Source organism: Ictalurus punctatus, chromosome 14 (assembly GCF_001660625.3).
Source record: "Ictalurus punctatus breed USDA103 chromosome 14, Coco_2.0, whole genome shotgun sequence".
Lineage (NCBI taxonomy): Eukaryota > Metazoa > Chordata > Actinopteri > Siluriformes > Ictaluridae > Ictalurus > Ictalurus punctatus.
Window position 1 is genome coordinate 21,730,821 of NC_030429.2, and position 14,220 is coordinate 21,745,040.

Below are 14,220 nucleotides of genomic sequence, written 5' to 3' on the forward strand. Positions count from 1 at the left end.
AGTACATATTCAAAAGAATGTACTTTTTCTTCACAAAAAAGAGTACAATAGTTATTATACCATTATAACCGTTATAACAATGGTTATAATGGGAATTGTATTGGTTTTAATGGAAACTGTAATGGTTTCTGTAGGTCTCTAATGGTGATTTGTTGCCTTGGTGTCAACAAATGTTATGTCTAGTGGATACCATAAAAGACCAATAATGGTAATGTTTTAAAGATTAGCTGAATTTCTGGGATTGTTTCTATTGTTGTTGTTTTTTTCAGCAAGGATACTTTTAGGCGAATTGAGACGCAGAAATAGACTCCGTTGTCGCCGCCTCGCCACAAAGACTATGAGAAGTTCAGACATCCCTGCGCTAGAGGGCGATAAACATTGAGTACAATGAGGAACATGAAGCAGAAGAACAGCAGCCACGAAGAAGAAAGTATGGCGCGGAAATGCATGTGGATGAAACCAGAAGTCTGAATTAAACCCACGTATTTTTGTTGTTGTTGTTTTTTTGGAAAGCCTGGAATCTTTATTAAAGCGTGTTAATGGGTGAGGCGCTGTCTAAACAATAACACATAATATTTTGCGCTGAAATGTTTTCTCAAAATAAATTAGTGGCTGCTAACTTGAGTAATGTTTTTGTTTATTGTTGCCTACACAAATGTAGATAAACATATCTGTCTGTCTCTCTCTCTCTCTCTCTCTGTGTGTGTGTGTGTGTGTGTGTGTGTGTGTGTGTGTGTGTGTGTGTCTGTCTGTCTGTCTGTCTGTCTGTCTGTCTGTCTGTCTGTCTGTCTGTCTGTTTGTTGGTTGTGTTTCTCTGTCTGTCTGTGTCTGTGTGTCTCTGTCTCTCTCTCTTGGTGTGTGTCTGTGTGTGTGTGTGTGTTTGTGTGTGTGTGTTTGTGTTTTTCTCTCTCTCTCTCTCTCTCTCTCTCTCTCTCTCTCTCTCTCTGTCTTTGCGTGTGTCTGTCTCTCTCTCTCGCTCTCTGCCTGTGTGTGTGTGTGTGTGTGTGTGTGTGTGTGTGTGTGTGTGTGTGTGTGTGTGAGTGGGTTTAACACAGGATGTAATCTAAATGTCTGCCTGTTGGTTATGACGTTATAATGCATGAGGTAGAAAACATGTTTTTCCTGCTCCCAATACACCTGATTTAATAAAGCTAATCAGGTCATTAACAGCTTTACCTGAGTTGATGTAGGACAGGGTGTTCTCCAGGACCAGTATGGAGTGCTTGTATGGATTATAAAGCAATTGGTTTAGATTAGTATTGCTTTAGTATTGTCTTAGAGGTTTGGATGTTTGCCTCACCCCTCCAGAGTTTGCGGTTTGATTCCCGGCTCTGCCCTGTGTGGGCGGAGTTTGCATGTTCTCCCCGTGCTTCAGGGGTTTCAAACCTCCATGTACTTTAGTTTCTTCCCCCGGTCCAAAGACGTGCAGTGTAGGCTGATTGGCATTTCCAATTACAATTGTCTGAATGTGTGTGTGATGAAACATGTCACTACAGAGTACCAGTTTTACCTGCTATCGTATTCGATATTCTCGGTTGGTAACGAGAACTGCACTGAAGAGGCGAATACTAACATGACAGTCTTCTCCCCAAGACTCCCCACAGATGGATCGTAACCCTTCGCCGCCTCCAGACAGACCTGATGGGACTGATGAAGAAGATGATGCTATTGGAGAGACTGTATATAGCAAGCATTGGCTCTTTAGCACCTTAACTCGCCTTATACAGGTATTCATTGAACTTTCAGGGCACATGTATAAGAAATTATTAGTGATCTAATAGCAGAATGGTTTAGGAATACTTTTTTCTTCTTCTTCTTCTTCTTCATGTAGATGGTGACCGAACAAGAATCGGAAGAGGGAGAAGGTCTGATAGAACTGTCTGATGAGCTTGAGGAGGAGCTGTGTAAAGTTTGGGATATGGCCATGAATAAGGTAAACCTTATCACAATTAACATCATGTACTGTATACAGTGCCTTGCGAAAGTATTCACCCCTCTTGGCATGTTTCCTATTTTGTTGCCTTACAACCTGGAATTAAGATGGGTTTTTTGCAGGTTTGTATGGATGTATTTGTATTTTTTTGGATGCGTTCCGCCGGTGTACAGCAAGCTTTAAGTCATACCACAGATTCTCAACTGGATTGAGGTCCGGGCTTTGACTAGGCCACTCCAAAACATTAAAATCTTTAACCATAAACCACTTGCGTGTTGCTTTAGCAGTATGCTTAGGGTCGTTGTCCTGCTGGAACGTGAACTTCTGTCGCAGTCTCAAATCTCTTTAAGACTGAAACAGGTTTCCCTCAAGAATTTCCCAGTGTTTAGCGCCATCCATCATTCCTTTGATTCTGACCAATTTCCCAATGAAAAACATCCCCACAGCATGGGGGATGGTGTCCCCTGGGTGATGATAGGTGTTGGGATTGCACCAGACATAGCGTTTTCCTTGATGGCCAAAAAGCTCAATTTTAGTCTCATCTGACCATAGTACCTTCTTCCATATGTTTGGGGAGTCTCCCACATGCCTTTTGGTGAACAGCAAACATATAAGCAGTGTTATTTTTCTAGCCACTCTTCCGTAAAGCTAAGCTTTTCCGTATGGCTTAAAGTGGTCCTATGGACAGATACTCCAATCTCCACTGTGGAGCTTCGCAGCTCCTCCAGGGTTGTATTTGGTCTCTTTGTTGCCTCTTTGATTAATGCCCTCCTTGCCTAGTCCATGAGTTTTGGTGGATGGTCCTCTCTTGGTCGGTTTATTGTGGTCCCATATTCTTTCCATTTTTTAATAATGAATTTAATGGTGCTCTATGAGATATTCAAAGTTTCTGATATAACGTTTTTTATAACCCAACCCTGATCTGTACTTCTCCACAACTTTGTCCCTGACCTGTTTGGAGAACTCTTTGGTCTTCATGGTGCTGCTTGCTTGATGGTGCCCCTTGCTCAGTGGTGTTACAGACTCTGGGGCCTTTCAGAACAGGCGATCACGTGACACAGATTGCACACACGTGGACTTTATTGAATTAATTATGTGACTTCTGAAGGTAATCGGTTGCACCAGATCTTATTTAGGGGCTTCATAGCAAAAGGGGTGAATACATATGCACACGCCACTTTTCCGTTTTTAATTTTAATTTTTTTTAAAGCATTTTTTAAAGCTATGTTGTTGTTTTTTTTTTCCATTTCATGTCACCAATTTGGACCATTTTGCATATGCCCGTTACATGAAATCCAAATAAAAATCCATTTTAATTACATGCTGTAATGCAATAAAATAGGAAAAACGCCTAGGAGGGTGAATACTTTTGCAAGGCACTATATATTCAGTATTTGAACTGTGGACAATTTTTACGAGTATTCTACGTACACACATCATCTGAACACAGTCAGTAGGCTGGGTAGGGGATGGTATTGGCCAAGGACAAGATGTTATGTGCATGGGTTATATCTGTGACCAGTATGTCAGCTGATAAAAGCATGTGTTACGCACATGAGGACCAGTTTTTTATCTCCATCCTGCTGCTACCAGGACAATCTTCCTAAGATAATTGGGTAAGCGTGCACTGCCCTGTGTATTTGTTCTATAATTAGCACTCGTCTCACGCCATGGTTCTCCAGAATCATTTCATACCAGTGTATATAAGTTATATGGCGGAATAACAATAAAACCCACTAGACGCCATTGTTCTAAGTTATATCACGAGCAGCAACTTGTTACAATTTCAAATTCGGTCTCACTTTACTAATCCGCTGATGTTATTTCGGGTTTCGTTTGTGTTCTTGTCAACGATGTTCACTGTCTTTGTTGTCTTCAGGACGTGGCTGGTTTTCTACAGGAGTTCAAAACTCCAGACATCCTGCTGGGAGTAATTGCTAAGTCACGTAATCCACGCCTTACTGTAAGTACATCATCACCGTGTGTACACATTGTAAAATACATACAGCCACTTCATCTAGAGATAATGATGTCCGTAACCTGGTTTAGCTTTGAAAACTCGTGCTTGAAAAAGACCATTGTTCTTAATTATATTCTCGTATTTAAAGAAATTTTGACTGTCGTTATTTACCGTTGTGTTTTTACAAACACAGAAGAGGAACACGAAATTTTGATTGGAGTGCTAGGAGCACTAAGGAAATAGTTGTTAGTGCTGTTAGTCATACAGGGGTGCTTGAAAGTTTGTGAAACCTTTAGAATTGTCTATATATCTGCCTAAATATGACTTAAAACGTCATCAGATTTTCACACAAGTCCTAAAAGTAGGTAAAGAGAACCCAATTAAACAAATGAGACACAATTAATATACTTGGTCATTTATTTATTAAGGAAAAGTTCATGTTTTGGAACGGCCGAGTCAAAGTCCTGACCTTAATCCGATAGAAATATTGTGGAAGAACCTGAAGCAAGTAGTTCATGTGAGGAAACCCACCAACATCCCAGAGTTGAAGCTGTTCAGTACTGAGGAACGGGCTAAAACTCCTCCAAGCCGATGTGCACTACTGATCGACATACTTTTTGTCAGTCACAGATATGTAATATTGGATGATTTTCCTCAATAAATAAGTGACTAAGTATAATATTTGTGTCTCATTTTTTAAATTGAGTACTTTTAGGACTTTTGTAAAAAATCTGACGATGCTTGAGGTCATATTTATGCAGAGATATAGAACGTCAAAAAGGGTTCACAAACTTTCAAGCACCATTTTATAGTCAAATAAATTGCCAGGCATCTAAACTCCACCTACTGCAATATACAGACTCGACACTTCACCTAAGGTTTACAGTTGCTATTCCTTCCAGATCTCGTTATATTAGTAATATAGCGTATTTATTGTATACACTTTCTCCATTATATACACTTTCTCTATGTTTTTAAATTATTTTATTATTATTATTATTATTATTATTTATTTATTTTTAAGTTAACTGACTGCTTTGTTGCTGGAGCTCTGCGACATAAGAGTTGCACTCACGTTTTACAAGCTTGTCCTGTGTAAACTGTGACATGGCAGAGAGTCTAACGTCACAGGTTTCCTGAACATGGGAAGGTGAAACTAAAAGAAACATGCCATTTCTCATATGGAGTAATTCAGACACATATTAATAAAGCAGCCAGCTTAGTATCATGTACATTGCTGTCACTGTATGAGCCAGCAATAAATTAAAAAAAAAAAAAAAGCCTAATCCTACACAATATTCCATAAAATATAATGTTAGTATACAATATATTATAATGATATCAGAAGAGGAGAGAGAAAAAGAGCAGAAGTGGAGTCAGTATAATATGTGCTTGTTTTATTTATCCATAGTTTGTCAGATAAAACCACACCCTCTGTTACAGGAAATCTGTGTAGGAATTTTGGGAAATATGGCCTGTTTCCCTGATACGTGTGAGTTCATTAGCCAGAATGACGGACTAGGGTATGTAAACTTCCTTATGTACGAGCAAGTAGTTTCATTTTTAGTCTTCAAACCCATACATTTAAACACTGAACATTTATACTAGCTCCAAAGTGTGAAGATTCAATGATAGTTTTTTTTATATATACATATTTATTTATTTATCTATCTATCTATCTATCTATCCCCCCAGTGCTGTGCTGCTCTTACTTTTGGGTGACAGTGATCCTCCCACATTGTTAGAGACATGCAGGTGAGAAACTCGCTAAAGACTCGATTATAACAGGTAGGTTGTACCTGATATAGCTGTAATGGTTTCATTTAATTTTACAATCAGTTAGTTAGACTGTGATACGAAGCATGCGGTGGCATGATACGTCATTACATTTGGACCAGAAATGCATTTGATTTGAAATGGCGGAGCGCATTACAACAGAGAAACCCTCCTGTCTTTTATAAAAATAAAAATAAAAACTTCTATGAGGAATATTTCAATTTGTACTCAATCATTTGTCAGAATGAGAAAAGCAGTGGAAGCCTGATGTCCCTGGTTAATTCTTGTGTATTAACCATTGTGTATTGAGCTGTGTACTAGCTTATCCTTTTTTTTCCCCGTAGACAGCTCGCTGGTCTTCATGTTGGTTTATCCTTTCGAACAACAAACAGTCTTCAGAACTGAAATCCAGGGCTCAGACCAAGAGTAGAAATTCAGAGCTGTTAATTCTTTAAACAAACAATTTATCAGGGCACACCTGGACAGAAACACACACCTATCCAGTCGTGTGTTCCAATATTTTTGATTACGGGCGGGTGCAAACATAAGGCAGAATGATCTAAGTTGTTTAACACATCTAGATGTAAATATGAGGAAATGAAAGCTGTAATTGTGATCTGGCGTCTTGTTCATCTTTTGATACTCAGATGTATTCAGTGTCTAGCGAAAACAACATAATTGGCCTTGCTGTTCCAATACGTGGGGGTCATGGTCATGTTTATTCCTCTTTCTTGCCTTACCAGAAAACATTAACCCTTGCTATTTTGGACACAATTCAGTAACAGTGACTGAACATAATCTCGAGTAAATGATTAGATCATGCAACAATGTTTTCTCGTTTCAACGTACAACTCATGTTATGAAGCTTGTGCATTAAACGTTGTTAGACAGCAAGTAGTGAAGCTATTTGAATCCGTAAGCTTGTACATAACTATTTTAGCATACACAGTATACATATTATGTGTGTCAAGTCGCCATCCTGCTTTCGGTTCACAGAAAAGAGTTGATTTACTGATTCCAGGAAAAGAAAACTAAGTCAGTCTCATAGCTTTGGAGTCACCTGACCCCACACACACACACACACACACACAGAGCAAGCCAAACTAGTTAAGTATATTTTCAATTAGCGAGACAACCAGCGCATTTTTATTTTGCTTTTATTTTGATTTTGTCTGGTTAGAAATGCGGGTAAGGTGTGTGTGTGTATATATAGTTCTGAAACGTGTGCAGATCCAGTAAATAAATAAATAAAATAAAGTACAAAATACCATCGCTTTGCTAATTAGTGTGTTACATTTGGTTTACATAAACACCTGGTAATGGGTGAATCCTGTGCCAGATGATCTGATAAATGTCAGTAATGTTGTATTGTAGTTAGTGACCTGTTATTTACTGAAGTCTAGTTAAGCGTTCTGAAGTGGTATTAGTGGAATGAAATGCTGCAAATAAATATTTTTGCTATATATATTCTGGTTCTTCCAGAAATTAACCCAAAATCAAGCAAAGTCTACAATATTCGGCGAAACGTACAATTTTTTTTTTTCTAAATTACAGCCGACATTCCTCAGATTTGGGCCGAGACGCTTCACATGACATCATCGCAATGCACATTCAGCCAAATCGCTCTTCGTTTCACGTACATCGCCATAACTACAGCTAAAAGGCCTCTTTTCATCACTGCGAAAGACCGTCAAAACAATTTTGTACAGTTGCTATTTCACCAGTTCAAGTAGTTTTCAGCAAAAAAAACAAACAAACACAAAATCTCATACGGACTGATTATGTTTTAAAAAAATTATGTTTAATTGAAAGTTAGAAAATTGATGCATTCATTTATTATCAATATAATCCTCAGAAAGCTCTAATTCTGACAGACCTAATGTTAATGTAACTAATGTAGCTCAGGCTGTGTTACAAGGAGTGCCTACTTTTCTTTTTGTTTTGTTGTTTGTTCTGTTTTTTTTTAACTTAAACATGACACTGAAAATGTGAAATTTTGAAATCAGATTCGCGACACTTTCCTGGCTGGTTACATACCCGATACATGCAGGTCATTTAACCACAAAGAGGACGCACGTTACAGAATCATGCAGTTTGATTGGGGATTTATTGGATTTAGATTTTGAAAATATGGTCATGTAAATCATTTAATAGCCGAGGTCTGTTCACTATAATGAATGTGTGGCTCCAAACATCAATGTTGAACGGTCAAGGCAACAAGCTTGTAATATGACTGTAGCCATACTGTCCTCTAACATTTATCCAGCCAGTTCATGTAAAAATATGTGTGACCTGTTGGGTTAGTACATGTACCAGTTTGTAGTTCTACCATCATTTATTTTCACCTTGTGCACAGGTTTCCACTGTCCTTAGTTCGTATTATTTTTCAGGCTTCTCCTGACCTGTGTCTCTCAAGCTGATGTCGCTCCCTTGTGGCTGGAGAGGATACAGCAGCAGACGGCCACGTGCAACAGCCTTTGCTTCATAATGCGCAGTTCCACTAACGGTAATCATCTAGAAGAGATCTAACTATTGTTGTCTTCTTGGTCAAACACAAGTTTAAATACATTTTTCATCTTGTTTAATCTTGTTATATTTGTATGTGTGTGCCTCTGTGTGGTTTCTCTTTCTCTCTCTCTCTTTCTTTTTTATTAGTGGAATTATTGATAAAGGTAGGAGAGCTTGTTGATAAGCTGTTTGATGAGGACGAGGAGCTGATGAAGAGCTGGCTGTCTGGACCATCTAGCGAGAGTGACCAGGACAAGGACACACACCAGGACGTCGCTTCTGCATTACTGGAGGCCGCTGTACAGCTTCGGTTGGACACTAATTAATCGTGTTAATCGATACGTAAAACCTAAAAAGACAAAACATATTTTGTTAATAAATTTTTATTTCCTTCGACGTCAAGTGGATAATCCCTTTGCTGGACATGACCAAGCTTGAATATTACAGGAGTTATTTAATTTTCACTTGAAATTTGACATCCAAAGATAAAATTGTAGAATGTGAAGGATATTACTTACACGTGTGTGTGTTTTTCAGGAAGGAGAGTCCAAAGGCCCTTGAAGCGTATCTGCATGCTCTTCAGCTCTTAACTACGGTAGATGAAGGGCTGCAGAATCTCGGTGAGACTCGATTTGACTTCATGGTGTAAATACCACTGTATATGTACAGATGATCCGGTGCAAGTGTCATCATATGTGACTCTTTATTTATTACCTTCATTATATTTACAGTAGTCAATGGGAAGGCTTCACAGCAAAAGGTTTGTCGGTTCTATCATCCTAGTTTTGGTTACCAGTGAATGGTAAAAGCCTGGGCTGCTGAATGAAGCACAAAAATCGAACTCGTGGAACAAACAGTGACGTCCACGATGTCTTTATTAGAGGTCGATTGATAGCGGATTTTAGTGTTAACGAAGTTGGGCAGTTCGTGCCGATAACCGCTTGATCAACCGATTGATACTGAATGAAATCATCACATGCAAAGTAAAATATTGCTGAACTTTATTACAAAAATAAACAGTACTGACTGTACCGGGAAAATGTACTGTATGTTTTTAAATGAAATAAATATTCATATTTATTAACTATGAGTAAATAGTAAAGTAAATAAAAGATATACATCCAAAGTGAACGAAAAAGTGACCGAGACATCTAAAATGAATCAAAAAGCCCTTCAAATAACAACAAAATTTTGTCAGTGATGGTTTTTATTTCACCTCTAGAGGCCTCTATCGTAGTGTATAACAACAGCGGATTCAAACACCGGATGCAACCCGGGAAAGACTACCGGTGTGGATTTTTGCCGATAACAGATAGTTCCAGCATTCGTTTTTCAGTGCCGAATTAATCCGCAAAATCGGTCAACCAATAGTCTTTATATGTACAAAAAAAGGACAGCATTTATAGTGTAGAGGGAATATGGAATTAGTTCCTTCTTCATGCTGTCCAATCCCTACTTAACGAACACTCGAAGCATATTACAGTGGTGACAGTTCTGCAAGTTGAATAGGCCATCCACATGAATCATGAATGATGTATCATGTAACCGCTCCTCTCATACAAAAGCTGTACAGCAGCAGATCGTGGACATTATTTTACTAATCCATAGACTGTGTTTTATTTCTGTAGACCAGTCAGAGCCAAGATAACAATCTAAGATATTTCGACTGATCGTCATTTACCTAGGTGACGCTACTGAATTGAAAATAAGCTCATTTATTCACTGCATGACATTGTACATTTTGTCTAACACTCTGACGTTTTAGCTCCTGTAGCATTAATTTGCTAACTTCACAGTGACGAGAGCTAAGATTAACTCGTTGAATAGAAAGATTTCTGCAGAACCGTTGCTGGGCTGTGCAGCTTGGCCTATCGGCTGCTGTTATGTGTATATATCCTTATTTATATAAACCACAAACAGACACAAACTACAATACGTGAGCGTGTAAGCTTTTTTGTTGGGCCAATCGGCAGAGGCCTAAGCAATCACCCTTAAGGCTACTTGTCTGTAATCTTCTTACTGATTGTATTACTGATTACATTGATTACACTTCGTGTTTAAATTTACCCTAAGGCAAATTTAGGATTCAAACTGAACAGGCTGAACAGTTCCTGTTGTCAGCTAAAACATATATTTCGGTAACACTACACCTCCCAGAGTCAATAAACTATGCCTGTGGTTTTCATTCTTCTGTAGACATACACCACTACTGACCTAAAAGCACAAGAAAAGTTGCTCAAAATCATATAAATAAGCCACAGAAGTTTTGGGATTCTGTTCTATGGAGCAATGAAACAAAGCTTTTCTGCACGATGGATCAGCGGTATGTCTGGAGGAAGAAGAATGAAGAAAGAGCATGGTGGTGGCTCGGTGATGCTCTGGGGCTGCTTTGCATCCTCTGGCACCGGAAACCTGCAGCGTGTGGAAGATAAGATGGATTCATTGGAGTATCAGGAAATCCTAGGAGAAAACGTCATGCTGTCTGTGAGGAAGCTGAAGCTTGGGCGTCATTGGACCTTCCAACAGGACAATGATCCCAAGCATACCTCAGAAGATCTCTGGTGGGATTTGAAGAAGGCGGTTACAGCATGCAAACCCGAGAATATTACTGAACTGGAGGCCACTGCTCATGAGTAATCAGCTAAGATTCTTCAGGAACGCTGCCAGAAGCGCTGCATCTCGTTTGCAGCAGGTCATAACAGCAAAATGGTGCTATACTATCTCTGGTTTCCTCCCCCAGTCCAAAGACATGCATGGTAGGCTGATTGGCATATCCAAGGTGTCTGTAGTGTATGAATGGGTGTGTGTATGTGATTGTGCCCTGTGATGGATTGGCACCCTGTCCAGGGTGTAAACCCTCCTTGTGCCCCATGCTCCCTGGGATAGGCTCCAGGTTTCCCCGTGACGCTGAAGGAAGGATAAGCGGTATAGAAGATGGACGGATGGATGGATGGGTTCTCTACTAAGTACTAAAGATGCTTGCCATGAAGGGGTTGAATAATTTTGAGACTGGAGAAATCATTATAAGTTGCATTTTCAGTTGAATTTGGGGAAACCACTTGAAGCATTCGTTGTGTTGAACTATTTCAATTGCTTTTTGTTTGATTTGTTCATCGCAAACAGTGAGCTAGAGAGAGAGATTTTTTAAGGTCCTGTTCCTTACACACATACAAAACTGGTTTCAAGTTGCATAGTGTTTAATCAAGTTAATAGTGTTTGTTCAACCAAAACCTTCTGTTTTCACTCCATTAAGGGTCATGTGACATAATAATAATAATTAATAATAATAAGGTAATGCCGTATACCATGAAACCGTGATATTTTCTGAGAGCGTTCTCATTGTACCGTGAAAATCGTATACCATTGTAACCCTAAACATTCAGACAACAGGACAAAACGATGCAACAAGACTAACTCTTCAAGTTCATGCAGGAGTATCTGTCTATAGGAAATCTATATTTTTATACTTTAGACAACTGACACACAGCAGTACTCCTGAAGACAATTCAGTTTTATTGTAGATGAGTTTCTGCCAAATATAACTTTAATACAGAGCTGATTAATATCTCTCTCTCTCTCTCTCTCTCTCTCTCTCTCTCTCTCTCTCTCTCTCTCTCCTCTTTCACTATGCATGTACGTGCAGTTTCTGATGGAGGGTGTGGTGTCTCAGTATGGAAGGTGGTGTGTGAAGTGGTGTGTGAGGATCTGTGTCAGCCGGACGACCCTCCTCTCATCCTGCAGGAGCAGAAGGCACTCCTGGCCCCTGCCCTCGCTCTGCTCTCTGCCTTATACGCCAACCTTCAGACAAACATCAGTGAGGACACACGCATTCAATAGACCCCCCCCTCCCCCCCCAGACGTGTCACACTCTTTTAATATCACCAATGTGTTTAGGTTCAGCGTTGGTGGCTAGTCTTCTTCGCATCCTGTACTTTGATCATGAAAATCAGCTTGGGGAGGAGAGTCATCACGAGTCGGGAAACGGACCAACAGACGGAAAGACGGACGGGGAAAGAGACGTACAGCTCCAGGTGTTGGCTGAGATAGCAGCGGAGTTGCTTTCTACTCTGCTCACAGATGTGCCCATGGTGAGATGTACAGAATGTATGGATAGGTTACAGACCTCATATCACTAACATTCTTGCTTGGTTATTCTCAACAAATAATTATTGAAAACATTTAGTGTTTAAATGAATTTAAATGTTTAGCCTGTAATTTTATACCTTTTATGGACAGAATGATCATTAGCATTAGAGCTACATGTCTGAGTATCTATCACGCAAACCACAGAAGGTGTAGATATTTGAATTCTTGAACAAATAGAAACCACAAGGAGTCTGATCATTTTATCATAAACTTGTCCGATTTGCTTTCGTTTATTTATCTGGAGTGCTCTTGCTGATCTTGGCTACATTTTACGTTTCGTAGGCTACCCAACATCCTCAAAATAAAACACTTTAATATCTCAGTAGATATTTTTTTATATATATATAATATACATACACACCCACACACACACACACACACACACACACATATATATATATACACATATACACACACTATAAGGACGTACACTGGGTATTTTAAGCACTATATGCTCTAGGCTGCTATTTGATACGTTTTCTTTTTCTAAAATAAACTCTTAGGACATGTAGTTTTGTCTTTATATTTAATTAGAAATTATTTTTTTAATGTGTTATAAATTGCTTGCATTTAGACCCATTAAAGTGACGGGTCGTTGGACCAGAAAGATTATGTTACGTGTTTCGATAGACTTGCACCAGATGACTAAAAGGGATTTTGGATTGGATTTTTGTTTGCCATTGACTATACAAGTTTTTTTTGTTGTTGTTGTTTTTTTTTTAATGTAAACAGCTAATTTTATTCTGATCTTGTAGGAAGTTGTGTCAGAGTTGCTGAAAATGGATCAGCTTACCGAGAAGATCTGGGTGTCTGCGTTAAAGACACTATTGCCACAGCACAACACATCTGTGAGTCCAACACCCAGTCTGTCCGTCCATCCATCCATCCATCCATCCATCCACCCATCCATCCATCCGCCCTCCCATCCACCCACCCATTCATCCACCCTCCCACTCATCCTTTCATCCACCCATCCATCCACCCATCCATCCACCCATCCATCTATCCATCCACCCACCCTCTCACGCATCCATCCACCCACCCTCCCATCCATCAATCCACCCATCCATCAATCCACCCATCCATCAATCCACCCATCCATCCATCCATCCACCCATCCATCCATCCATCCACCCACTCATCCATCCATCCACCCTCCCATCCATCCATCCACCCACTCATCCACCCTCCCACTCATCCATCCATCCATGAGTTATTTAATACACATACTGTCTTCCATCCATCCCATCCTTCCCTCCCTCCCTCAGAGTTTTTTCTTTCTCTATGCGCAGGTGCTCTGCTTCATTTCCACACTGACCAAGGTGGAGCCTAAACTAGCAGACGTTATAAAGAAGGAGTGTTCCATCACATCAGACTCAAACGAGCCTAAACCAGAGCCAACATAAACTACACCATTTTGGATTAGACATGCCGATTCGATCCTTATATATAAAGAGAGCCAGGGAGCCTGTTGGAGCTGTTTGTGGTGAAGGAAGATCCTCTCGTGCACATTTTTTCATCTTTTAAACTTACAGCACAGAACTGGACTCTTAGATATGGTGTCCAGTTTTGTTATGGACTGAAACAAATATTTGACTCTCAGATGCTGAAATTGTTGTGTTTATATTGTCTTTTGTGTGTGCGCATTGTTGTGACAGTCAGCCTATTTAATAAAATAATGTTTCTAAAATTACTGTTACAGGTTTGATGTATGACAAGATAGCCACTTGCTTATTCTTGGAGATAGAGCATCAAAATTATACCTTGTAAATTTATAGTCTTAATCCACCTTATTACAAATACTTTTACAGCTGTCATGCAACTATCCAATCAGTCGATGATGTGGCAGCAGCCCAATGTATAATGTATAGATTCAGGTCAAGAGCTTCTGGTGTAA

At 39.5% G+C, this 14,220-nt stretch overlaps 1 protein-coding gene across 1 annotated transcript; it reads left to right on the forward strand.

The window, feature by feature from the left end:
* The first annotated feature begins 384 nt into the window (after positions 1-384).
* saal1 (serum amyloid A-like 1) lies at positions 385-14,013 on the forward strand. Its single transcript, XM_017486247.3, has 13 exons — positions 385-543; positions 1,594-1,727; positions 1,832-1,933; positions 3,813-3,896; positions 5,337-5,416; positions 5,589-5,648; positions 8,060-8,175; positions 8,325-8,487; positions 8,715-8,797; positions 11,821-11,991; positions 12,072-12,265; positions 13,079-13,171; positions 13,616-14,013. The coding sequence occupies exons 1-13, from the start codon at positions 540-542 to the stop codon at positions 13,727-13,729; spliced, it is 1,398 nt and encodes a 465-aa protein (XP_017341736.1). The 5' UTR covers positions 385-539; the 3' UTR covers positions 13,730-14,013.
* The last annotated feature ends 207 nt before the right edge of the window (positions 14,014-14,220 follow it).